The sequence below is a fragment of the Balaenoptera ricei genome, chromosome 20 (genome assembly GCF_028023285.1).
Source record: "Balaenoptera ricei isolate mBalRic1 chromosome 20, mBalRic1.hap2, whole genome shotgun sequence".
NCBI lineage: Eukaryota > Metazoa > Chordata > Mammalia > Artiodactyla > Balaenopteridae > Balaenoptera > Balaenoptera ricei.
The window spans coordinates 43,321,373-43,347,455 of NC_082658.1; the positions used below are offsets into that span (position 1 = coordinate 43,321,373).

Here is a 26,083-nt window from a genome sequence, read left to right on the forward strand (position 1 = left end):
TGCCGCGGGGCAACTAAGCCCACGCACCACAACTACTGAGCTTGCGCGCCTTAGCTAGAGAGCCTGCGTGCTGCAAACTACAGAACCCATGTGCTCTGGGACCCGCGCTACACAACTACAGAACCCACGCACCCTGGAGCCCACACGCCACAACGAAAGATCCCACACGCCTCAACAAAGATCCCAAGTGCCACAACTAAGACCTGACACGGTCAAAAACAAAAACAAAACACTAAATTAATAAATAATAAATAAACCTTAAAAAAAAAAGTAAGTGGAGTAAAACAAAGCAAAGAAAGTATTAATAATTTGCCGATTGCCTACAAGGTAGCAGGCACCTTACACATATTTTCTTGATCTGAGGCTTGAGCCTTTTCCTCTTCTTTCATCCAGTTGTATTGGTTACTCCTCCAACCCCCATACAGCCATGGGTGCAAACTAGTTCAAATGTGGTGGGTGACATCAGGTAGAGAGGTGGGATCTGGGCTACCTGTTCATGCAGCTTACTTGTGCCCTGTGGTTCTGCTCAGGCTCAATTTGCATGTGCCATTTCTGTCTTTCGATGAACAGCTGCTGGGCCCATCCAACTTTAGGACTTGGTGGGTCCAACAAAACGCAACTCATAACAGACAGTTCTAGGTGCATGGACAGTTTGTATCCTGTGATTGAGAGTTTGTTCTTCATGAGGGCCGACTAACATGCCAAGAGCTGTTTTTCAAAGACCATGTGGGAACTGACCCTTGAAGGATGAGGAGTTCTTAGGTGAACAAGGTGAGCACAGCATCAGAGGCACAAAGAACATTGTTCATAGTCACAGAGGTCCCAAACTACATGGGGAGTGGTGAATAGCTTTATGTAGCTGATGCAGAATACATAGGGGATGGGGAGGATTTTGTGGCCCAAAATTTACTTTTGGACCTCTAGGTCTCTTTTATTTATTTTTCTAAAAATTTTTATTAGAGTATAGTTGATTTACAATGTTGTGTTAGTTTCCAAATTTTCTAACTACTATGTGAAATACAAAAGACATCAAAGAACAACTTCCTGCCCTCAAGAATCATATGATTTCCTTGAGGAAAATGTACCATTGTGCAAGTAAAGAAAAAAAAAGTAAATGATGAAGTGAATCATGTGTGACACTGACATAGAGGGCTACAATTGCATTTGCTCGCCACTGGGGAGAAGTGGTCTTTTTGGCTTAAGATAATGAAGTGTAGAAAGAGAGAGAGACCAAGATTCAAGTCCTGACTCGGCCGTTTCCTGGTTCTGTGACTGCCAGATCACTTTGACCGCCTTAAGCCTCAGCCGGTCTCAAAGCCGATGACACATGTTTTAGATTTTTGTTACATCAGTACCTCAATTCCAGGGGTGAATTTCTATTTCAGTTATTGTTAGTAACAAAGCACCCCAAAACTTAGTGGATTAAACCAAAACCATTCTCTCTGCTCATAATTCTGTGAGTTGAGTGGGTCTCAGCTGGGCAGTTCTTCTGCTGGTCTCCCTTGTTACCCGAAAGTCATGAAGGCATATATTTTAAAGGAGATGGAAAGTGGCCCGGGCTGGGACATCCAAGACAGTGCTTCGCCCACGTGGCTGGTACCTTGGAGGGAATGGATAGGAGCAGGAAGCAGCTGGGACACTGGTTTGACTGGGCCTTTTTCTCTCTCCATGTGGGCTCTCCAGGTGGGTAGCCATACTTCCCGTGTGACAGCTCAGATCTCTCAAGAGCACAAAAGGAGAAGTTGCCAGACTTCTTAAGGCTGAGGCCCAGACCTGACCCAGTGTCATTTCTACCTCATTATGTTGATTAAAGCCAGTCATGAGCCCAGCCCAGATATTCAAGAGGAGGAAACTGCCCAAAACCATGAATACCTAGCCCACTGGGGGTCACTAACGTAAACAGACTACCACAAAACACACATTTTCTTTTTGAAAGTTTTTGAAAAAGCATTTTTTTTAAAGGCTAACTATGAAAAAGACAAGGTAGCAGTGCTTATGAGCATATACTTGAGTCAGACTAAGCTAGAGTTCCACATGGACAGGACATGGGCAAACTAATCTCTCTTTAAACCCCTCATGTTGCTTATCTAGAGATGCTTCCTTCATAGGGCCATGGTAGAATTTAAGAGATAATGGGTCTAAGAACCTTGCACACAATAGGTGCTCAATAGATGATAGCTGCGGCTGTATTATTAAAATTGTCATGGTGAGGGGCTGCCCTGGTGGCGCAGTGGTTGAGAATCTGCCTGCCTAATGCAGGGGACACGGATTCGAGCCCTGGTCTGGGAAGATCCCACATGCCACGGAGCGACTAGGCCCGTGAGCCACAATTGCTGAGCCTGCGCATCTGGAGCCTGTGCTCTGCAACAAGAGAGGCCGCAATAGTGAGAGGCCCGCGCACTGCGATGAAGAGTGGCCCCTGCTTGCCACAACTGGAGAAAGCCCTCGCACAGAAACGCAGACCCAACACAGCCATAAATAAATAAATAAATAAATAAATAATTTTTAAAAATGTCATGGTGGTTGTGTTATTATTATTAATTACTGAATATCTTCCCATCAATGCAGTGACGAGTGATTAATACAGCGCATTTCTCATAAACTAAGGAGGAATGTTATTTTCATTATCTTCTTCAATCTCAGTTGACTCTTTTACATCTTCATTTTGTCTTTTTTTTTTTAAAACAACCTTATTGTCCACTTTATTTATTTGTTTGTTTATTTTTGGCTGCTTTGGGTCTTCGTTTCTGTGCGCGGGCTTTCTCTAGTTGCGGCGAGCGGGGGCCACTCTTCACCACGGTGCGCGGGCCTCTCACTGTTGCGGCCTCTCTTGTTACAGGGCACAGCCTCCAGACGCGCAGGCTCAGTAGTTGTGGCTCACGGGCTTTGTTGCTCCGCGGCATGTGGGATCTTCCCAGACCAGGGCTCGAACCCATGTCCCCTGCATTGGCAGGCAGACTCTCAACCACTGTGCCACCAGGGAAGCCCCATTTTGTCTTATTTTTTACCTGTATGTTTTTACTAGTTAGTGAATTTTCAGGTCATTCTCTAATTTTAAAGTAGTTGTAATTTCCTACTAGCAAAACAATTGGGAAATCAAATTCTTAGATGAAATCTGAAGGATGAAAACTCCTCTACCTCTCACAAAATTATAAAAACACATATTTTAGGAGAGATAGTGATATATCAGTTAATTTCCTGAAAACACACACACACACACACACACCACAGTTCTGTATAAAAACATTATTTTACACCCGTTGTGTTTTTCCATGTAAGTACAGAGATGCTTCAAGTTAGGACTACAACATCAATTTTATGGCTTTTTTTAGTGAGGAAAAAATATCATTTACTGTTGTCTCAGAGTTGTGAAGTATATATTCCCCAGAGTTTAGGGTGACCTAGTATAAAAGTATATATGTGATGACTTTGGGGCATTTTATGAGCTCATCCGTCTCATGTTAACTTTAAAAACAGTTGAGCTGGAATTAGATTCAACAGCAGTGGAAACTTTGTAAATAAGTTTTAATGCTCTGTTACAGTAGAGGCTTTAGTAAAAATTTGGTTCAGAATGCTGTTAATTAACATAAACAATGTATATTACAGTTTCCTTTTTGAGTCCTTGTGGTGTGTATCATTTGTATTCTTCTTAAATCTACTTTGTTACAGACCATCATAGTTTTGCCCTGGGATGGCTAGGTAGCATTGGGGGCTGGTTGGTTGTTTACCACACGATTCCCTTTGCAAGGGAAAGAAAGACATGTTATAGCAGGTAGTGTCTTCAGCAAATACATAACTTATAGGTTTACAGCATCTCTTTAAAATGGGGTCTGTAAGCACTAGACAGTTTGCTGCAGTGGAAAGACCATGGTCCTTGGAGTCAGACTGTTTCTGCCCTGGGAAGCTGTGGGAAAGTTATCTGACTTCTTTGAGCTTCACTCTTTTTACCATAGACAATACAGACCCACCTCTCAGAGTTGCTGGGAAGACTGAATGAACTAACCGTGAACACACTGGCATGTGGTAGGGACATGTGGATGTTAGTGCTCCTTGTACCTTGAATTCAGACTTAAATTTGAACAACTTTTTAATAAGCTGAAAATTAAAACTCAGCTAAAATATATAATACATGATGAATGCGCACAAAGAATACTTTATAAGGTGATTCCACTTGCACCCTGTCAAATGTGAAGAGATTCACTCTGAAATTCACTTTAAAAAGAAGTACTCATTTTAAAAATGAGTTTCAAAAAGACAAAGCAAATGAACTTGATTTGTGGTACAACTGGATTGAAGGTGATTGCAGCTTTAACTTCTGAACTACTTCAGGGAGAAGAAAATAATTCCAAGGTAATACCAAATTTGAAAGAGCAGTGGTTGGAAGTCGAACAAAAAGGACCAAGCTTATAAGGGAGCACAAGCAGTTGAGTTTGAAATAAATTCTCCCTTCCCTGGCCCTCTCTTTCCTCTGAGCTCACATGCTTCCTTCTGTTCTGAGGTTCTGAAACAAAACGTGGTCAGTTTCATCACCAGCTAAAAGAATCTGAATTCTCTCTGAAACAAAAACTGACTTTGGGCTTCCCTGGTGGCGCAGTGGTTGAGAATCTGCCTGCCAATGCAGGAGACACGGGTTCGAGCCCTGGTCTGGGAAGATCCCACATGCCGCGGAGCAACTAGGCCCGTGAGCCACAACTACTGAGCCTGCGCGTCTGGAGCCTGTGCTCCGCAACAAGAGAAGCCACGACAGTGAGAGGCCCGCGCACCACGATGAAGAGTGGCCCCCGCTTGCCGCAACTAGAGAAAGCCCTTGCACAGAAACGAAGACCCAACACAGCCAATAAATAAATAAATAAAATAAATTTAAAAATGCGAAAAAAAAAACAAAACTGAATTTACCCAACCAATGATTTCTGCATGTGCTGTACTTGTTAAAGATGAAGAAATGATCTCAGAGGATTTTTAGGGCAGTGAAACCACTCTGTATGATACTATAATGGTGGACACATGTCATTATACATTTGTTCAGACCCATAGACTGTTCAGCTCCCAAGAGTGAACCCTAATGTAAACTATGGACCTTGGATGATGATAATGTGTCAGTGTAGGTTCATCGATTGTAAGAAATGTACCACTGTGGTGCAGAAAATCCATAGTGGGAAGAGGTTGTATGTGTGTGGTGACAGGAGATACTCTCTGTATTTTCTGCTCAATTTTGTTAAGAATCTAAAACTGCTCTAAAAAATAAGGTGTATTCATTTAAAAATAAAAAAGATAAAAGTGAGGCACATATGAAAAAATAATGATAATGAAACTGAATGAAACTGACTTTACCTAACAAATGCTCTTCCTCTGTGTGCTATACCCGGTAAAGGTCAAAAAACCACCTCGGTGGTACAGTGCTCCACGGCAGAACTTCCTCTTGTTGACGGAGGTGCAAAATGTATTACAGTCTTCTAACATGATATCTTCATTCATTCTGGTATCTTTAAGGTCTGTATGAATCACCTGGGGATCTTGTTAGACCTGCAGGTTCTGACTCAGTAGTTTTGGAATTGGGCCTGAGAGTCTGCATTTCTGACAAGCTCCCAAGTGAGGCTTGTAGAATTTAGAGGACATTGGGCAAAGATGCATCCTCTTCCTTGCCTAGACTACTGCCTTTGCTGCATGCTTTTGCTGCATGCCCAGAGATTCACCATTAAAGAAGAGTTGTTTTGGATCTTGAACTCATTTCTCTGTTCAGTATGGTTCTCCTCTCTCAGTCTCATTAGTGCTTTGCTTGAGGTTCTGATGGAACTTACCTCATTTTTTTGCTATACTTACCAGTATATGTGTATTTTTTTTAAAGATTTATTTATTATTTATTTATTTTATTTATTTATTTTTGGCTGCGTCGGGTCCCAGTTGTGGCATGCGGGATCCTTGTTGAGGCATGCGGGATCTTCCGTTGCAGCGTGCGAGCTCTTCCTTGTGGCACGCGGGCTTCAGGGCGTGTGGGCTCTGTAGCTGTGGAGCATGGGTTTCAGAGCACGTGGGCTCTGTAATTTGCGACATGCAGGCTCTCTAGTTGAGGCATGCAAGCTCAGTAGTTTTGGTGCGCGGGCTTAGTTGCCAGACCAGCTATTGAATCCACGTCCCCTACATCGTAAGGCGGATTCTTTACCACTGGACCACCAGGGAAATACCTCGGTATATATGTCTTATTTCCCCACCCTACCCCTCTCCACATATACCATCCCTAACCCTAGATTAGGACCTTCTATAAAACGTTCTCATAGATTCCTGTGCTTTTCATTAATAACCCTTATAAAAACTCTAATTAAATAAATATTTATGTAATTGTTTTCATGGGTGTCTTCCCTACTAAACCAAAAGCTCCATGAGGCCAGGTACTATGTCTATATTGTACAACACTGTATCCCCATCATTGCCACAGTATCTACCACATAGTAGGTTCTCAATAAATATTTAGTGAATAAATGAACGAATTGTAAGGTTCATGGAAAGAGAAACTTTGCATCCCCTGAGGAAGACAGCATAGAGCCCTGCGCATTATGATTTAGTAAATAATTGTTGACTTAATGACAATAATCTTAGAAATGTTCAACAACCATTTTCTCATTCACTCACTTCATTCAACAGCAATCTATTGAATAGCTACTATATGCCAAGCCTGATTCTGTCATCAAAGATCTAACAGTATTCTGAGAACACAAATGTAAAAACGATTCACTTCTTCAAGATGGATTTCCCTATCCTTGATTTAAGATCCATTGTTTTTCAGACCAACAGGTTCCCAAAGCCATAGGTTATGCCTCTATGAAGGGTTTTAGGTAAGGAAGAGACATGTTCCAATCTACACTTTAAAGTGTCATATTATTAACACAGGGTGGAGGGAAGATGTGGGGAAGGAAAACTAAAAGCAAAGGAGGGTCATTGCAGCCATACAGTTGAGAGATGGTGGCCTAGACTAGACTAGTGGCAGTGGAGAAGAAGACACTTGAGCACATCTGGGAGATACTTAGGGAATAAAACGAACAGGACAGCAACAACAACAAAAAATAGACAAATGGGACTGTATTAAACTTTAAAACTTTTGTGTATCAAAGGACACAATCAACAGAGTGAAAAGACAACATACAGACTGGGAGAAAATGTTTGCAAATCATATATCTGATAAGGGGTTAATATCCAGAATATATAGAGGACTTCAACAACTTAACAACAAAAAAATCAGATAACCTGATTCAAAATGGACAAAGGACTTGAATGGACATTTCTCCAAAGATGATATACAAACGGCCAACAAGCGTATGATAAGATGTTCCATATCACTAACCATCAGAGCATCAGAGAAATGCAAATCAAAACCACAATGCGGTACTTTCTCATACCCATTAGGATGATACTATCAGAAAAAAACCAAAATAAAACAAAACAAAATAACTAGTGTTGATGAGGATGCGGAGAAATTGGAACCCTTTTGCATTGTTTGTGAGACTGTAAAATGGTACAGTCCTATGAGAAAGAGTATATAGGTTCCTCAAAAAGTTAAAACTATCATGTGATCCAGCAATCCCATTTCTGGGTATATACCCAAAAGAATTGAAAACAAGATCTCGAAGAGGTATTTACACACTCATGTTCATAGCAGCACTGTTTACGATAGCTGGGAGGTAGAAGTGGACACCCAAGTGTCCATCAACAGATGAATGAATAAACAAAACATGGTAAATACATACAATGGAATATTATTCAGCTTTAAAAAGGAAGAAAATCCTGTCACATGCTCCAACATGATGAACCTTGATGACATTATGCTAAGTGAAATAAGCCAATCACAAAAAGACAAATACTGTATGATTCCACTTATACGAGGTACCTAGAGTAGCCAAATTCATAGAGACAGAAATAGAATAGTGGCTGCCAGGGGCTGGGGGAGGGAGGAATGAGGAGTAGTTGCTTGATGGGTATAGAGTTTCAGTTCTGCAAAATGAAAAAGCTGTGGTCTATTTCACAACAATGTGAATATACTTAACACTACTGAACTGTACAGTAAATTTTATGTGTTTTTTTTTTTTAACACAGTTTAAAAAATGAACAAGACACTGTGAGAGTTATATCAAGGAAACCCAGGGATGTGGGTGTTTCAAGGTGGGGTGTCAAGTGCCTGGTAAGGAGCAGAGCAATGTAATGACACTGGTAAACTGTATAGAGAAAACTGTACATCATCAGTGACCTTGAAGAGGCTGGTTCAGAAGAAGGTAGTGGGTGTCAGGATATCACGGTGGGTAAATTCTCAGAGTCTGTAGGTAAATGAAGGCCAGAGCATTCACAATCACATACACTTGTCTAACAGAATTCCCCTTTGTGAAAAGTTATATTTGTGACCATCTTGTGTACTACAGGATGCTTGAAGATTATTTAGAAAAAGTTCCATTAAAGAAAAACAAAACAAAACAATAGGGAATTCCCTGGTGGTCCAGTGGTTGGGACTGCACACTTTCACTTCCGAGGGCCAGGGTTCAATCCTTGATTGGGAACTAGGATCCCGCAAGCCGTCTGGCACGGCCAAATAAAAAAAGTATAGTGGAACTACTAGGGGAAAAAAAAGTCCCGTTTGAAACATCTAGCCTTCAAAGCATTAAAGTTTTTTCCCATGTATTGGAACCTTTAGTTTAAACAGATTTCATGTTAGTTCATTGGTAAAGTAACTATATTCAAACTGGAAGCTCTCTTCCATGCATAAAAAGTCTTGGGTCTTGTTTGTCAAAGGAATGTCAGCAGACTATATCACCATCTCTTATCCCTTTAGGCTTAAAGAAACATTAATAATTTGGTGATAGGTGACATTTTTTCTAAAAATAAAGAGAGATTTTGTTTCATCAAAGTATAAACCAAGAAATTTGAAAAACTAAATGGATTGGAGAGATTTTTAAAGCACATACAGGGAAACTCTGGTGCCCCAAGCATTGCCCTGGCCCTGTTCCCACACTATACTTCTGCAAGCAGCTCAATGCAGGAAACAAGGATCTAACCCTAGGGAAAAGAAAAACAAAACAAAACAAAAACCAAAAAACTGGATACACATGAAGGGAGAGTCTGGGAGTTAGCCTAGAGAGGCCCCAGTCAGGATCCCAGGGCAAAGGGCTCAGGGGTCATATGCCCTGAGGATACAAAATTGATGTATACTTAATGTATTAGATTAACAGCAACAACAAAACGTTTCCTGTATGAGGCAGAGAATTTGGAGATAAATTAGTTAGATAAATATAAAATTAAAAAGTAAGATGATTATAAATCCTGAGCAAAGCAGAAAATTGTACAAGAAATGAAATGCACACATAGTGTATCACCTAGCACAGTTGTGAGAAGTTATAATAAGGTATACACTGAATATTGTTCTAATCCAAAATGCTGACATAAGCATATTGGCAGGATGGGGGAGGGGAGGATAGGGAGGGAGTGTAATTGAACTAAATCTTCAGGAAGTAAATAGATAATACCCATTTGAAACCCAAAACTGCACCTACAGAAAGGTATATCCAAAAGAAACATTAAAGTGATTGTTTCTGGGGAGCAGGAAGAGGGGTGGGACAGGAGACTGCTGATTTTATAATAAGCCTTGTAGAACTATTGACTTTCAATACCATGTAGTTGTGCAACTTTGATTTTTTAATTTTATAAAAATTCTTATAATAATCTGGAAAGTAGTAGACAATGTGTGTGTCTCCTATTTCGGAGCTTTTTCCCCCATATAACCTGAGTCTATGATACAATCTGTGTTTTATAGTCCCAGATTCTTGGCACTCTTGTGAATGTAAAACACTGCAGGATCTACAGTCAAATAATAATAAAAATCCCATCCTGACCTCTCCCTGCACATTCTAACTTTTGAGTTTTGGGGATCTGGCATTCGTTTTCTCCAAAACAACTAGTGAAACTGCAGTGCTTGGCTCTGAAAATTACAGACCTAGGTGGGGAAAAAAAAAATCAGCAAGATAAGCAGATAATGTCTTCCTGTCCCTTAAGAGCTGCAAAAAAAGCAGATAACACTCAGCTTGGGAAAGCTGTCTTTCTAAATGCTATTCTGGCAAAGGAGAATTGTATAAACACCTGGAATTCAGAGACTGTTGGTGTGTCCTATGAAAGTGATCACTAACTGCTAAAAAGTCTGTTATCCTGATCGGTTAACTAAATGATGTACAGCTCTGATAACATTTAAATTGACACCTTGGGGGCTTCCCTGGTGGCACAGTGGTTAAGAATCTGCCTGCCAATGCAGGGGACACGGGTTCGAGCCCTGGCCCAGGAAGATCCCACATGTCGTGGAGCAACTAAGCCCATGCGCCACAACTACTGAGCCTGAGCTCTAGAGCCTGCAAGCCACAACTACTGAGCCCATGTGCCACAACTGCTGAAGCCTGCACACCTAGAGCCCGTGCTCTGTAACAAGAGAAGCCATGACAATGAGAAGCCTACGCACCGCAACGAAGAGTAGCCCCCGCTCACTGCAACTAGAGGAAGCCTGCACCCAGCAACGAAGACCCAACACAGCCAAAAATAAATAAATAAATAAATTTTTAAAAAATTAAAAATAAATAAATAAATTGACACCTTTTTCCTGGAAGGGATATACACTTACAAATTTGCTTTTTCGAGCCAGAAGGAAGAAGAGTTCTTTCCTGTCTCCCACATGCATGGAGATAATAAAACTTATGCTTCTGCTCAATTTCTTAAGAGTTTGAGAGTTTATGTTTCATTTAGATGAACATTTCTCACCCAGGAAGCGCTGGTGACCTTCCCTACTGGTGTAACACCCAGAACTCATCCATCCCCAAGAAACTATGGGGACTCAGTTCCCCTTGTGCCAGCCAGCATGCACCCTGCACTGCCACCTGCAGGTGACAGCAGTAGCTCCTTCATTCTTTCCCATGACCTCTATTACCTTTTTTTTAAAGAGTATGTTTACAAAACTTCTTTGTTGTGCAGAAAGCAGAATGGGGTTACAACCTCAGTGTAACGGGTAACCACGGATAGTTATGAGTCATCCATCAGTCACAGCTATTCACACTACAGCAAGACTCTTGCATGAAAACCTGACAACACTTACAGTTTCGCTGGGGTGAAGTCCCCAAGCTTGGTGGTGGATTTCCAAGAGGGACTAAATGGAAGAAAGCAGAATGGCACGGGAACTGTGCTCTTTGGGTGTGTGGGTAGGTGTTCTGGGGATTGTATCACAGGCACTTTTTTAAAAAACAACTACGAACTCCGTAGGAGCAGTCCAGTAAATCCTGAACTGAGTCCTAACACTTTCCCTTCCCAGACCCCAGGGAGCATCCTCAACCCACCTTTCAGCACCCCCCTTGCTCCCTGGCTCAGGCTCTGCCTTAGAGCAGGGGTCCCCAACCCGGTCCAGGGCCTGTTAGGAACCTGGCCGCAGGACTGGAAGTGAGCAGCGGGCTAGCCAGCAAAGGAATTCATCTGCTGCTCCCCGTCGCTCGCACTACCGCCTGAACCATTCCCCACCCCCGCCCCCGTGGGAACACAACCCACGGTAAAATGGTCTCAGGGAGCTATTCATACCCAAGACCCAAAACTCACCTACCTAGCTTGGGTCCCAGAACCTTGGCTCATGGTGTGGCTGTTTCCTTGAAAATCTTCCATGTTTTGTGAAAATCTTTCATAAAATGTTTTATGAAAGATTTTATGAACCACGAGGAAGTCTATTACCTTGGTGTTTCGATGGATTCTGTTTTCAACTTCAACACTAAGAGGGAAACCCACAGACCTCAGAACCTCAAAGGTCAGTGCCGAAGTGTCATTTTGGCAGAACCAAATAGAAGGGGGTGACAAATGTATCCCCCTGCCGGTGGCACTTGGTATTTTACTGTATTGAGGTTGTTTTCATTATCTCTTTCCTCCTTACAGATTATGAAGTCCTACCTGAAAGTACGGTGTAAGTTGTCCGTACATCTATAGCGCAGCAAGTGCCTCTGCAGCTCCTATTACCCACCTGTGCTTACTCTCAGAACCTGGAGCGGGAGGGACGTCCAGGAAATAGGGAGATCTGCGCCTGACTGAGGGCCCTTGGACCTGTCTGTCCAAAGTGCTTCTCCCGCCAGGCTGCCGCAGCCCCACTTCCATCACTCAGATGTCCCCTCCTTTCTGAGTATTCAGTGCTTCCCGGTGCAAGCAAGTGGTGACATCTGATCTGGATCTCTCCGGTCGGGTCCCAACCCGTCCTCTGCCTGGGTAGCCCCACCCTTAGAGACGCCACGCTGGCCTTTCTGGGAAAGTCTCTGCGGAGTCTGGAGCTAGGAAGCGGCCACGCCGGGGGCAGGAGAGGGGCGGGCGGGGCAGCGCCAGATGCACCCCGTCCACGTCCTCCTAGATCCGGGGCGGATGAGACCCCGGAGGTCTGGGGAGAGGCGAGTGTTTGAGGATCTACCCTAGGAGGTGGCAGAGCCTCCCTACCAGCTCGCGCGTCCTCCATGCGGGTGTCTTGGTAGAGGCACCAGCGCGCTCCAGCCTCCCGCCCGTGTCTGCTCCTTGTGTCCGGCTGGGGACGCCACCCGGCCGCGTCGCCACGGAGGTGGGGGCACCGAGCGACGACAGCAACTACTCAGCCCGGGGATCCACGCCCAGAAGGACGATAGCGATGGTTCTCGCGGGTGGACCCCGGTGCCTCTCCACATCCCCGCACCCTCCTACCTCCGGCTCTTGCGCCCACGGGAAGACGCCTCAATCCCTGCGCTGTCCGGAGGGCGAGGTGCTTCCAGCCGGTGGGTGCCTGTTTGATTTGCCAGATGCGCCCAGGTTCCCCGCCGGGAGAAGGAGGTGAGTGTGAGCGATGGAGCGAGAAGGAGGTAGGAAATCGAGCCTCCGCTTCTGCAGAAGTACACTTTTCCGCTCTTTTTTTTTAAATAAATTTATTTTATTTATTTTTGGCTGCATTTGGTCTTTGTTGCTGCCCAGGGGCTTTCTCTAGTTGCGGCGAGCAGGGACTACTCTTCGTTTCAGGGCGCGGGCTTCTCATTGGGGTGGCTTCTTTTCTTGGGGAGCACGGGCTCTAGACGCGCGGGCTTCAGTAGTTGTGGCTCGCGGGCTCTAGAGCGCAGGCTCAGGAGTGGTGCCGCAGGAGCTTAGTTGCTCCCCGGCATATGGGATTTTCCCGGAACAGGGATCGAACCCGCGTCCGCTGCATCGGCAGGCAGATTCTTAAAGACCACGCCCTTTCCTTCCTTCCTTCCTTCCTTCCTTCCTCCCTCCCTCCCTCCCTTCCTTCCTTCCCTCCTTTCTTATTGAAATTCTTAAAGCGTACATGTTGTCTAAGGCAGACTCTTAGCTCCCCCAAGGCGCTGGAATTTGCAGATGGTGACAGGTGCAGGTGTTTTTGCGGTTCAGAGAATACAAAATAAAGCACTATTTTCTGGGCGCTGGCGATGTGCCAGACTCAAGCGCCACGGCCCGGCCCAGACACTCCAACAGGCCCAAGAAGGCGAAGGGCGAGGGAAGCAGGCTGCAAAGAGAGGTAATGGGGGGAACGTCCTTGGCGGTCCAGTCGTTAAGACTCTGCTCTTCCAATGCAGGGGACGAGGATTCCATCCCTGGTGCGGGAACTAAGAGAGATGTAATGGGAGCCCGCACTTCCTGGGAGAGTAAGCAGCACCGTGGGGGCTCCTGGGTGGTTTAGTACAATCCCAGTTCCAACCTGGGCTCTCACCTGGCACCCTGCGGCCACTCCGCCTTGGAATCTCGAAGAACAGATGTTATTGCATTTCACCACTTCCAGCTCCTGGCCAAGAACCCTTGTTTCCTAAACACACTGAGGCCAGGTGTCTGCCATTCCTTGGGTGAATTTGCAAATGTTAACTGGCTTACTCACCAGTCCCCTGTTCCCCTAAGTGACCTGTTGAAGTACAGATCCATCAGTTGGGACAGGGAATATTAATCAGATGAAAGGAAGGGAACTAATTGAGTATTCATATGCTACGAACCAGGTGCTTAAGATCCATTCTTTTATGTAATCCTCACACTCTTAAGAGAAAAACATTTACTTTCTAAATTAAGTCTCTAAAAATGAAACATACAGAAAAGTGCATAAATCGTAAGTTTGATGAAAGTGAACACATCCAGACCCAAAATTAGATGTTCTCTTAGGGTCCCTCCTCATCACTATCCACTCCCTTCTCCCTACAAGTACTGTAAACAGTATCCCGACTCTAAATACCATAGGCTAGTTTGCCTAGTTTTGAACCTATACAAATGGAATCATTCACTATACAGTACATGGTGTTAGGTCCAGCTCCTTTCACTGAATGTTATGTAAGTTACCTCCATATTGTTGTATGTAGTAGTAGTTTATTCACTTTCATTGGTGTATCATCTTCTCCTGTATGAGGATGGAACAATTTATCTATTTTCTATGGACATTGGGGTTATTTGCACTTAAGAGCTGTGATTGAACATGTTTTCTTTCATTGTATAGTATATGGTTTTTGGCGCACGTAAGTATGTATTTCTGTTGACTCTGTACCTAGGAGTTGCTGGCTATTTTAGTGGGTACTGCTTAACACTTTTAGGGATACTGCCAAATACATTTTCTTAGGTGGTTGTAGTAATTTACATTCCCACCTGTAATGTATAAGAGTTCCAGTTACTCCACATTCTCACCAACACTTGATTTTTGTCAGTGTTTTTAATATTAGTCATTCTAATGTCTATAGTGGCATCTCATAATACTTTTATTTTCCATTTTCCTGATGACTAGTGAGGTTGAGCATCTTTTCATATACTTATTGGCCTCTTTTATGACATGCCTGTTCAAGTAGTTTGCTCAAGTATTCTGGATTATTTGCATTTTCATATACACTTTAGAAATAACTTATCAGTCTGTCCCCCAACAGGCTCAGGTTTGATTAGCATTTCATGGAACCTATATGGCAGTTTGGAGAGACTGTACATCCCCAATTTAATATTGAGTCATCCAATCCATGACATGGTAATATCTCTCATTTATGTAGGTTTTCTTTTATTTCTCTCAATAATATTTTATAGTTTTCTACGTAGAATCCTTCAACATCTTTCACATGATTTGTTCCTAAGTATTTGATGTAGTTTTTGTAATTGTAAATGGCATCATCTTTTACATTTTAATTTCCTAATTGTTACAGGTATACAGAAATACAATTAATTTTTGTAAATTGACCTTGTATCTAAATTCACTTATTATTTCTAAGAGTTTATCTGTAAATTTTTTCTGTACACATGTACATGTATACATGTACAGTCCTGTTGTGTGAATAATTTGAAAGTTTTACTTCTTGATTTTCAATCTTTCTGCTTTTCATTTCCTTTTCTTGCCTTATTGTACTAGCTTGAACCTCTAGTACAAAGCCAAATAGAACTGGTAATAGCAAGTATTGTTTTATGTTTTTTTTTGGCCGCGCTGGGTCTTTGTTGCTGCATGCAGGCTTTCTCTCGTTGTAGTGAGCGGGGGCTACTCTTCGTTGCGGTGCACGGGCTTCTCATTGCGGTGGCTTCTCTTGTTGCGGAGCACGGGCTCTAGGCGCGCAGGCTTCAGTAGTTGTGGTGCACAGGCTCAGTAGTTGTGGCTCGCAGGCTCTAGAGCACAGGCTCAGTAGTTGTGGCGCACGGGCTTAGTTGCTCCATGGTATGTGGGATCTTCCTGGACCAGGGATTGAACCTACGTCCCCTGCATTGGCAGGAGGATTCTTAACCACTGTGCCACCAGGGAAGTCCTGTGTCTCATTCTTAATCTCAGGGGGATCATTAAATATCATTTAGGCTGTAGCCTTTACGTAGATAATCTTTATCAGACTAGTGAAGTCTCCTAATTTTAGTTTACTGGAATTTTTTATCATGAGTTGTTTAATTTTATCAAATGTTTTCCCTGCATCTATTGAAATAATCATATTATTTTTCTTCTTCGTGCTGTTAATGTGATATATGGAAATGTGATACAAGCTACACATATCAGAGTTATCTCTGGGAATGTCGATGGGTTATTAAGAATGGTCCTCTCTCTTCTCTTCCATAATTATGAGCTATAACAACTATGTGGGAATTCCCTGGCGGTCCAGTGGTTAGGACACCTTACATTCATGGCTGAGGGCCAGGGTTCGATCCCTGGTCGGGGAACTAAGATCCCACAAACCACGGGAAAAAACAAACAAACGTGGAAGTCTGGAGCTTCTGGGCACTATCTTTCCCACCAGATGAAAAGAGCTTGCCAGAAATTAAGCCCAACCCAGAGGAAATTAAAACCAAGATATGACACGGGGGATGACAGAGAGATAAAAGCCCTCACACAGAAAAGAATATTGATGACAACATTTGAGCCCTGGTTCTAACAATGTCAGACCTTTCCCTGCATTGACAAGATATATGAACCAATGAATTTTTTTTTTTGCTTAAAGTACTATGAGTTGATCTTATTTATATTCATCACATCCATCTTGCTTAGAAGATTTCCCCAAGTAAATTGCAAAAATCATGTCATACTCTTGAACATAAACTGTACTTCCATTGTAGTTGAGTGATGGGAATGGACGTGGGGCTGGGACAGGGCACTACAGCTGAAACATGCAGTTCTAGGCAGCCTTATTCAAACAGCATGGGAGAGAGGATATAAAAACCAGCGCAGCTCAGCATCCAGATGCATCAGCACTAACGTTTATATTCACACACCTGTTAGTTCCTACTTTACCACACAATCCATTTTCCAAAATATAAAGAACTCCAGCCCATTATCCTGGCCTCTGGAATGGGTACAGAAAGAATTATCCAACCTGTCTTCCTAATCACAGATGAAAATTATTCTAGGAATTTGGGAAACATGACAGATGCAAGGAACAAGAGAGCTAATGAAACATGCAAACTTTCCTAGAGCAAAGGGGGAGATTCACAACTCAGGGGACAATCAGATCCTTCTTTTATATGGAGACTTCATGGTCGCTGCTATGATCCCTAGCTGAACTGACACCCCAGGAGTTCATAGCTCAGAACTCTGCACAGTACAGGAGCAGCCCCAGCATCCCTCTGGGCCCCTGTCTAAGACACTGGTTTAATGAAGCCATAATCTATGCATTTGATGAGACATTCCCGAGCTGTCTGAACCACTGCTGCCCTCTTCTCGTCCGGCTCTTGTTTGCCCACCACAGTCAGGATCTCCATCAACTCACTCTCCACCAGCTTCTTGGCCAGCTCAGCATCAGCCGCCACCAGGTTGTAGGCAATGACCAGGCCCCGGTGTTGAACTGACAGCCGGTCATGCAAGCAAAGCCGCTGTAGGATCTCCAACCACTGAGTCGTCTGAAGGTGGGGAGGAGGATAAGGAAGGATTGGAGGAATCAGTGGGGGGATGAAGAAAGGAGATTTTGGACAAGATAAACAGAAGGCCTTGGCCAGGCCCAGATCCTGAGCTCTGAAAGGGCAAGCACACATCTGGTTATCTGTATGGGACTCAGCATATGCCCACTTGAGCCCCTTGGGACTAGCTGGGTGATGCCCATCTCCTTACCAGGACCAGGGCAGGAATTGAAGAACTAGAAGGAACTTGAAATAATCCAATCCTTTTCATTTTATAAGTGGAGGAATTGGGGTTCAAGGAGAGGAAGTAACTTAGCTACGGTCACACATCTGGAAATAGTAGAGAATAAACATCCACACATCCATTTAATTTTTAAGCATCTTGAGAAGCAAAGGGACAGGCCCACTGCATGCCTGAGTGGAATGGGAATGGAGGGTGTTCAGAAAGGAGGATTCTAACCCTGGACGCATGCACAACGCCTGCTTCTGCCAACCCAGGTGCCCCTTAGAGATATGCCCTAGGCATGCACTCCACCAGCCCTGACTTCAACTGGAATTTACACTGGAGTCTGGCATGTACCCTCTCCTCCACCCCTCCTCCATCTCTCTCCTCCATTCCCAGTTGTGAAGCAGCCCAACTACTGTACGTGGGGGAGACAGGACTCTAGACCACTCTGATCACCCCCCGGGAGACAGAAATGGAGCTGAGAATAGAACCAGGAGGCTTGACACTTACAACATTCAACAGACACAGAAGAGAATAGTTATCAGTATGGGTTTTGGAGTCAGAGAGACTAGTGTTCAGGTCCCAACTCAGCCACTTAACCAACTGTATGACCTTCGCTAAATTATTTAACCTCTCCAAGCCTCAGGAGCCTCATCTGTTATCTTACCTCATAATATTGTGATGATCTAATGATATGACACATGAAAAGAGCTTAGCATTATGGCTAGAGCATAGTAAGAGCCCATCAAGTAGAAGTGGACAGGAATGATGATTTTAGGCACTAATCCAACAATTTCCCCTTTGCTTCCTCAGACCTGTTACCCTCCAGTAGTTAGCAGGGATACCTTTCTACATACACCGCTATCAGATGGGGAGGCAGATACAGAGAGGAAGAAAAGGCAAATTATTTCTTTGGAGCTTCTAAGCAGACTTTTGTAAACTCTGCACTGTATCCTACCACAGGGAAAGGAAAGGAAAGTTCAGCTAGCTGTGGTAGGGTTCAGGGAAAGATTTTATGCTGATGCGTAATTGATCATGGGTCTAGTGCCTATCGCTCCCTGGGACAGGAATGCAGCCAGGATTTCTGAGGCCCTTGAGAAGATGGAAGAAGTGGCCAAGAGTGGGTTGCAATCCTGAAGGATCCCAGTCCCCTCCTATCTAACTGGCTATGTGGTGTTGGGCTATTACTTTTCTGAGCTCGGTTTCACCATCGGTAAATGAGGATAATAATAATCATGCCCACTGCACAGGGTTGTTGGGAAGATGGAATGACATAATAGGTGCAAGCACTTAGAGCAGCGCCTGGAGAACAGTAAGTGGAGGAGTCACAGAGCACCCTGCGGGGCCTGGTGACAGAAATGTGTGACCAGTAACTTCAGCAGAAGCTGCCTTAGGACAGCAGCCTGTGGTCCCCAGGCTGGAAGCACCCCACCTCTGATCTACTCAGTCAGAATATCTGGGGAAAGTGTTTTAACCAGCCCTCCGTGTGACTCTTACACATCTTACAATTTTGAAAAACTTGCCTTAGGGAAAGTGCTAAAGGCCAGGGACCAAGCAGGATGAGCTACATCTAGGAGAGAGACCCCTCCCCTGGTGCCAGGACAGCATAAGCCCCCATGGAATTTAGAGAACACACACACACACACACACACACACACACACACACACACACACACACACCTGCCTTAAGCTGGCTATCTAAAAGAGCCTGCCTTTAAAGCAGACTTGCTTTAAAATATTTGAATTGAGATGTTTACATTTTTTTTGAGATGTTTACATTTTTCACCATCAGTGAATGTGATGCCCACAAACTAAGTTCAGTTTGGTGAAATAAGGAAACTTTCATTTTGCATCCCCTTGTTTGCGGCTGTGTCAGTATCACTCTCATTACACCTGCTGAGATGGCCACAGTCCCACAAAGGGTCTGGTCATCACATGAACTTAAGAGAATCTGCTGCCTCTTCGCCCAACTGTGGATGGTAACCCAACCACATCCATTCTTCTCTTGGGGAGCTCAGGGACTCCACGGCAATAGTTAGTGCTATTATTATTATCGTCATTATTCTTAAGAAAAGACTTATAAGCACCACCAAAGTGAGTTAGCACACTTAGGGAGTCCAAATAATGAGTGTAAGGGGTCGAAGCGTATAGAGTCTCCTCTCTTTAAGTGGTAGGAACAGATACAGGGGCTGGCCTCCCCCCCAGAGGATCATGCAGGGCAGTGTGGGCTGGGGGTGGGGGGATTCCCCAGAGTCCCTAGGGCCCGCTCTCACCACTTGAGTCATCTTAAAGCACAGTTTCTTATGCGCTGCCGTCAGCATGGCCAGCGCCCCCGCGGCCGCATTCTGCAGCTTGTCATCATCCTCCCCGCAGAGCAGCACCACCAGCTTCAGCCGGTCATTCCCATCAGCCAGGAACCTCTCCTGTACCTGTGGGAGGCGGGTACATGGCTCAGAGAAAAATGCCCCCACCTGCCCAGCCTGGAGAGGGAAAGATGCATCTGGAGCCATATTCTCTGACCCAAGATCCCTCAGAGCTTCTCTCTGAGCAGCTCACCCATGACACCTCCTCCTCCAGGAAGTCTTCTCTGACTAGCTAGATGACCGTGCTACAGAGTCCTCCAGCTAAAAGGTTAAAGAGAATAAGGGGTTCCTTGTATAGCATTCGCTGTCGCCTCTGTTTGCATTCAGCGCTCCAACCCCTGGGGAAAGGGCAGGCACAGACTTCTGAAGGGTAGATGTTGCCTGAAGAGCCATGTTTCACTTCCCTTTGGGGAAGCCTGGACTGTTTCTCCCACAACGGATGGGCCTTCAGGGTCTGCCGTTAAATGACTTTGCAGTCCCTGAAGGCACAGAGGCTTGGCAAGAGCAGTAGACAGTTGGGTAGTTTACATGGTACTCAAGAGCTGCTGTACCATTCACCAGGTGAGGGATGAGGCTTCCCAAGCACCCAAAAGCCAGGAGAAGAGCCTCCCGGGGCCCAGGGCCCTGACATGTCTGAAAGCACACTGACCCTCCCCACCCCTCTGCTCTATAGTAAAATCTGGTTGGTTAAATTTAAGGGCATTTTGTTGGGTGAGGTGTCCTAGAAGGGGAACGCCAAGAGGGGTCAAAGGTCACAGCTGCCCAGGTTATAAACCTCTACCTACAACTCCCTGAAGCTGGAGCAGTGGTCCTCAGAGGTAAGAGTATACTGACAGTCAGCGCAGTCCCCTCACGGGGCACAGGTGTGACTGGAAAGCAGCTGTCCCAAAAGGACTGCATTCCCCATCTCTTGCACTAAATACGGCCATGACCTCATTCTCATTACAGAACATGAATGGATGTAATGTGTGTCACTTCCAGGCCACCATAGTGGAGCGCTACAGGGGTCTCTCCTGTGGTCTGTCTCCCCATTCCCCATCTGAATGGAGACCACTCTCAAGGTGGCAGAGGGAGAGACAGTTCTTTTTTTGGAGGGGGGGTATAGTTATTGATGATTGAAGATGGCTGCATCCCTAAGTCATTGCTTGGAAGCGAGCCACCTGATCCCAACGTGAGCGAGAAATGATGTGAGTGAGAAATGAACTTCTTTCCTGTTGGGACCACTGTTCATTTTGATTCGGGTTGTTGTGGCAGCTGGTGCTCCCCGCCGGGGAGGCTGCTCCCCATCCCATCACTCTCCCCTCCGCTGTCTTTGGATACACTCTCTTCTCCCACGTGGCTGCCAGGCCCCCAGCCCAGCCTCAGGCCAGCTCCCTGATGGACTGTGGTAGCTTTACTTCTTTTGACTTTAAAAGGCTCTCATGGATCAGGTTTTCCTCCTATAACAGTGAGAACATCCAAGACTTGAGTTAAGAACTGAGGGGCAACAGAGCGGGTCTCACACTCGGCCACTAGCCCTGGTTGTCATGTTAACAAAGGGCCTCAGATTTCAACCCTGTTGTTACCTCTGATGAGGTTCTACCTACAGGCACAGCAGTGCTCTGCCAGGATGGAAAGAAGGAGACATTCATTCATCATATGGTGATAATTTATCCCAGTACCAGACCATGAAGCCATTGATGTGTTCTGAATTCATTTTATTTTTACAAATCCTGTAATTATTCTGTGACGAACACAGTTATAGTGCACTGCATTTTCTATGGAGACAGCGATCGTTCATTAAATGTTAACATTTAACATATTCTAAAATCGTTTGTGACTGTTTTTGCATTTCTTCATTTTTTTATATATGTGGAGCTTCAACAGATCCAAGTGGTCTAGCCTCTCTTGACATCTAAGAGGCCCTGGCCTCATATCTTTTTTGCTATGAGATTATTTAGTAAATAACTTGGGGAAATGGGACTTCTACACCATCCAGCCCAAGCTTTGGGGTCAAAACCACAGCTAGGGATGATATTACTTTGTGTATTTTCCTTTGTCTCCTTTGTGCATTATATTCCTCTCGGGGTCCCCATAGGGAGGGAGGCTGTCATCTAGGAAAGATTCAGGGATTCCTGGGTTCTTTGACAAAATGTTGCCTTAATACCACTGTAACAGCCCCCGGTCTAGCGCCAGGCCCTGACCTGTGGCCCGACTCTCCATGCCTTGATGACTCCCATCCTGAGCCCCCTCACCTCCTTGCTCACCACCATGTTGCACATGCACTCGGTGGCTGCCTGCCGCAGCTGGTCATGGTTCTCAAACATGTAGTTCTCAATATCTGGCAAGGCCTTCTCCTTAAAGATCTTCTGCCTAGGGTGTGAGGGGTGGAAGAAGAGAGGCTGCTGAGTCCTCTGTAATGAGCATTTGGGGTTTTGGCCACCCAAGGGCCATTCCACATCCTCAGCCAGCATGGTTTAGATGGCAGTAATCCCACCCCCAGCTCCAGGAGGGGCGTCCAATGACATAGCACAGCATCCTGGCCATAGCAACAGGGTCTGGGATGAACATGTCACCCAGCTGGAGATTCTCTTGTATTATTGCTGGGGAATGTCTTTCTCTCTCCTGCTGGAGATGAAGCCAAGAAGATGTGAAGTCTGGAGCAACCCTCATGTGATCATGAGAGAGGGGAAGAGCCTGACTGAAAATTAAGACAATACAGACAGAAGAGGTGGAGAGATGTAGGATCTAGGACAGCTTTGTAACCACTGCATCAAGCCGCACCTGAATCTGGTTTATCCCAGATGAGTCATTAATGACCTGAGTCATTAAATTCCCTTTATGCTTAAACCAGTTGGAGTTGAGTTTTCTGCCACTTGCAATCAAAAGAATTTCAACCCAATCCCACCATCCCCCTGCTTCCGGGGATGGGTGGGGACACTTTATCCCCACCCATCCACCTGATATCTTTTCTACTACTTCAGAGAGAAATGTCTTTCCAGTCTCCTTTGGCTTTGCACATTCACTGTGGTCTTTCCAAGTGCTAGCTCAAATCCCTCCCACGGTCATTTCTACCCACTGCCTTCGAGCCTGTCCTCAGAGAAAAGCACACACAGTACCTGTGACATTTCCACCAACACTTCGTGGGACACCTCTCTCCACCCCTGCTCCCTCTACGCCCCACTCACCGGAGTTTGTCACTCCGCGCAGACAGGTTGGTGAGGCCTAGGAGAGCCTCGTAGTTCTGGAGCCCATCCCTCTGTGTGTCCAGGAGTCTCACAAGGGGCCGCACCACCTCGTACACCTGTGGGGGGAGGCGTCAAGGAGTGGTCAGGTAGAGACCATGTCCCCCCAGTCATTTACAGGTGCCCAGCTCTAGAATTTCCAATGCACGTGCCCACCCATTGTCTGATTCAATCTTCACAATGATCCTGAGGGGCGGGATTATTTCCTTTACTTCGAAGATGAGATAACTGAGTTTCCAAGGGGACGGCCTTTTTCGTCAGTGGTAGAGCCAGGCCTGGGATCCACGCACCTCCAATTCATGGCCCTCTTTGTGGCAGCACCACGCCCCCTCCCAGGCCAGGGGTAGGGTGACAAGGGGAAGGGCCCCTGGGAGCAGATTCCTCCCATCACTACCACCCCACCGCCCCCATCACCCACCCGCTCCCCAGGGAAGGCGATGTCTGGATTGGAGACTGCAGCGATCTTCGCTAGAGCATGGGCTGCCTTCACCTTGCCCACGTCTGTGCCCTCTAAAGCCAGGGGAATCAGGGCCTGCAAGAAAGGGCACAGTCACTCCTCGGTCACAGATATACAGAGGCCTCTCTCCCGAACCTCCCTCTCCAACTGCTGTCTGTTCCATCAGAAGTTCAGGAAGACTCTGTAATAGAGTCAACTCTTGAGCATCATGGAAAACAGTTAAATTCTTAATCACGGATTCACTCCCCTTGGTTCCCAGCACACATGGAGATCTTCGCCCGCCCTCTTCCCCACCCATCCATACGTTCATGTGGCTTTTGGAAAAATAAATCAATCATTTTTTACTTTCTGACTAAGTCAAACCTAATTGTAATAGCGGCCATTCACTGAGCACCTCCTATGAGCCAACACTTAAGTGTGTTTTCTCTAATCCTTGTGACATTCTGGAAAGTGAGTGTGTGATGTTCTCCCTTGTTTTACAGATGAGGAAACTGTGGCTCAGGGAGATTAAGTAATTTGCCCGAAGTTGCGCAGTTAAAAAGGGGACAGTCAAGGACTCGATGACAAGCCGTCTATAGCAAAGCCCACGGTCTCTATCTGCAGCAGGGTTCCTTCCAGTAACAAGGAGGATAAATGGGATCCCACAGTAAATCCCATGACACTTCATAGACTTAGGCACTGACAGCACAGATACCTTAATGACTGTATTCCAGAGGTCGGGTTGGGGCAGGGGGTGCATCATTCTTGGGCCAGGCAAAGAACATGCACACACACATACACACACAAAGAGACACACATGTACACAAATGAAGAGACACACACAGAGACATACATACACACAGAGACACAATTACACACATAGACACACAAACACACAGAGACACGTATACACCCACACAGACGCACACACACAGACATACACACACATACACAAGTGTGCTTCTCCCCAGTGAAGCACCTTCTAGGATGGCAAGGACCCCTTAGCCCACCCAATGTACCTTGCCACCACCTTGAGCCACAATGGTACCTCGGTCCTTTGGGTTGTCACACAGTGCCAGGAATACCCTGGAGAGCAAGGATAAAGGACATTCAGTGCATGAGCACACCCTTCCCAGGCATCAGCAGGCCCAGTGAAGCTCTGGGAAGTGCTACCAGTGAGCACGTGCCCCAGAACTAACCTTGGGAAGATACTGCCATGGACATAAGTGGCTGGGGAGGAAGTGAGACCAGATGTAGCTGCAAGCAGCGGCCCCATCCCTGTTTAGGGAGATGCCAAATGGCTTCCTGCTGCCCACCACCCAGGAGAAACTCTTCCACATGGAAGCACCCCAGGACCACCATGTTCCAGCCCTTGCCGTCCTCTCTGGTCTTATCTAGCACCACTCTCTCCTGTGCACTCCATGCTCCAGACATCTCCCTGGAGAACCCCGTCCTCATTCACTCATTCTCCCTCCATCCTCAGGGTCTTTGCGTACGCTGTTCCCTCTGCCTGGAACCCTTCCTTCTGCTGCATTTGAGTGGCTCCTTTTTTTCCTTCAGGATTCCCCTGAGTTGTTACATCTTCCAGGAGGCCTTCCTAGCTGCCTAGCCACCTGCCCTCCAGTCTGGCCAGTTGGGGGCCACTGCTCGTGCTCCAGCCTGTCCTCTGTATGTCCCCCATCATGGCACCTGCCGCGTCGTGTGGTAACTGTGAGCCTGTGTGCCTCCCATCAGGCTGCACAGAAACCGTGCCTTTCATCTTTGGCATTTCAGGGCCTGGGAACCAGGTCAGCAGAATGGACAGTGACCTCTTTCCTCCCAATGCAAAGTTGCCCCTGTGATGACCTGCCCGCCGGGTCACTTTTCAGTGTTGACCCCCATCAGCCTCCTCTTCAGACCCCTAATGGCTCATTCCCTCATTTACTCCCCACCCCTGCCATCTCCGTCTCCCCACCCAGCCTCCTGCCTCCAGGCCCCTCAGATCCCAGCACTGAACTGCTGCAGCCGCACCTGGCCAGCAACTCTTTGGTCTGGTCAGTGAGGATGGCATTGTCTGCTTTCACCATGCAGGCCAGCGCTGAGATGATGCCGGCCTTCAGAAGCCGGTTCACCCGCTTGTCCACAAAGTCCTTCTTGTCCTGGGGAGATGAAAAGATGGCAAGGAAATCAATCCCGAAAGAGAAGGAAGACCATCCAAAACCCTAGATGACCTAGATGTTACTTCCTTGCAGAAGGCTAGCTTTCCATTAGGCTATGCATGGGGGCGGGGTGGGTAAGCAGGGGTGGGAGGGGAGAGAGAGCTGATAAAGCTGACCTAACAGTGGATTGGGTCAGCCCCAGGGTTGAATAGTCTCTACAGATAATCCTCAGGGTGGCTGGGAAGAGGCAATCTCTAGAAGCCACGTTAAAACTTCATGACGGCAGAACATGCTACACACCCTTGGCTGCGTGAAATCCTATGCAGCTTTAAAAAATGATTCAGAGAACGACATAGCAGTGTGGA

The 26,083-nt window shown here is 45.7% G+C and overlaps 1 protein-coding gene across 4 annotated transcripts in view; it reads right to left on the reverse strand.

The window, feature by feature from the left end:
- Positions 1-16,679: 16,679 nt before the first annotated feature.
- The window catches only part of UNC45B (unc-45 myosin chaperone B), a 28,994-nt gene continuing 19,590 nt past the window's right edge, over positions 16,680-26,083 (reverse strand). For 3 of the 4 annotated variants that reach the window (XM_059907185.1, XM_059907184.1, XM_059907187.1), the window contains 7 exons: positions 25,591-25,718; positions 24,600-24,666; positions 23,563-23,676; positions 23,088-23,203; positions 22,155-22,272; positions 19,831-19,986; positions 16,680-17,334 (listed from right to left, as the gene is read on the reverse strand). In XM_059907185.1, coding sequence (XP_059763168.1) covers positions 17,074-17,334; positions 19,831-19,986; positions 22,155-22,272; positions 23,088-23,203; positions 23,563-23,676; positions 24,600-24,666; positions 25,591-25,718 — 960 coding nt within the window. In that variant the 3' untranslated portion in view covers positions 16,680-17,073. Of the gene's footprint in view, positions 17,335-19,830; positions 19,987-20,014; positions 21,360-22,154; positions 22,273-23,087; positions 23,204-23,562; positions 23,677-24,599; positions 24,667-25,590; positions 25,719-26,083 lie in introns of those variants that run through there. The other variant, XM_059907186.1, reaches the window with a different exon arrangement.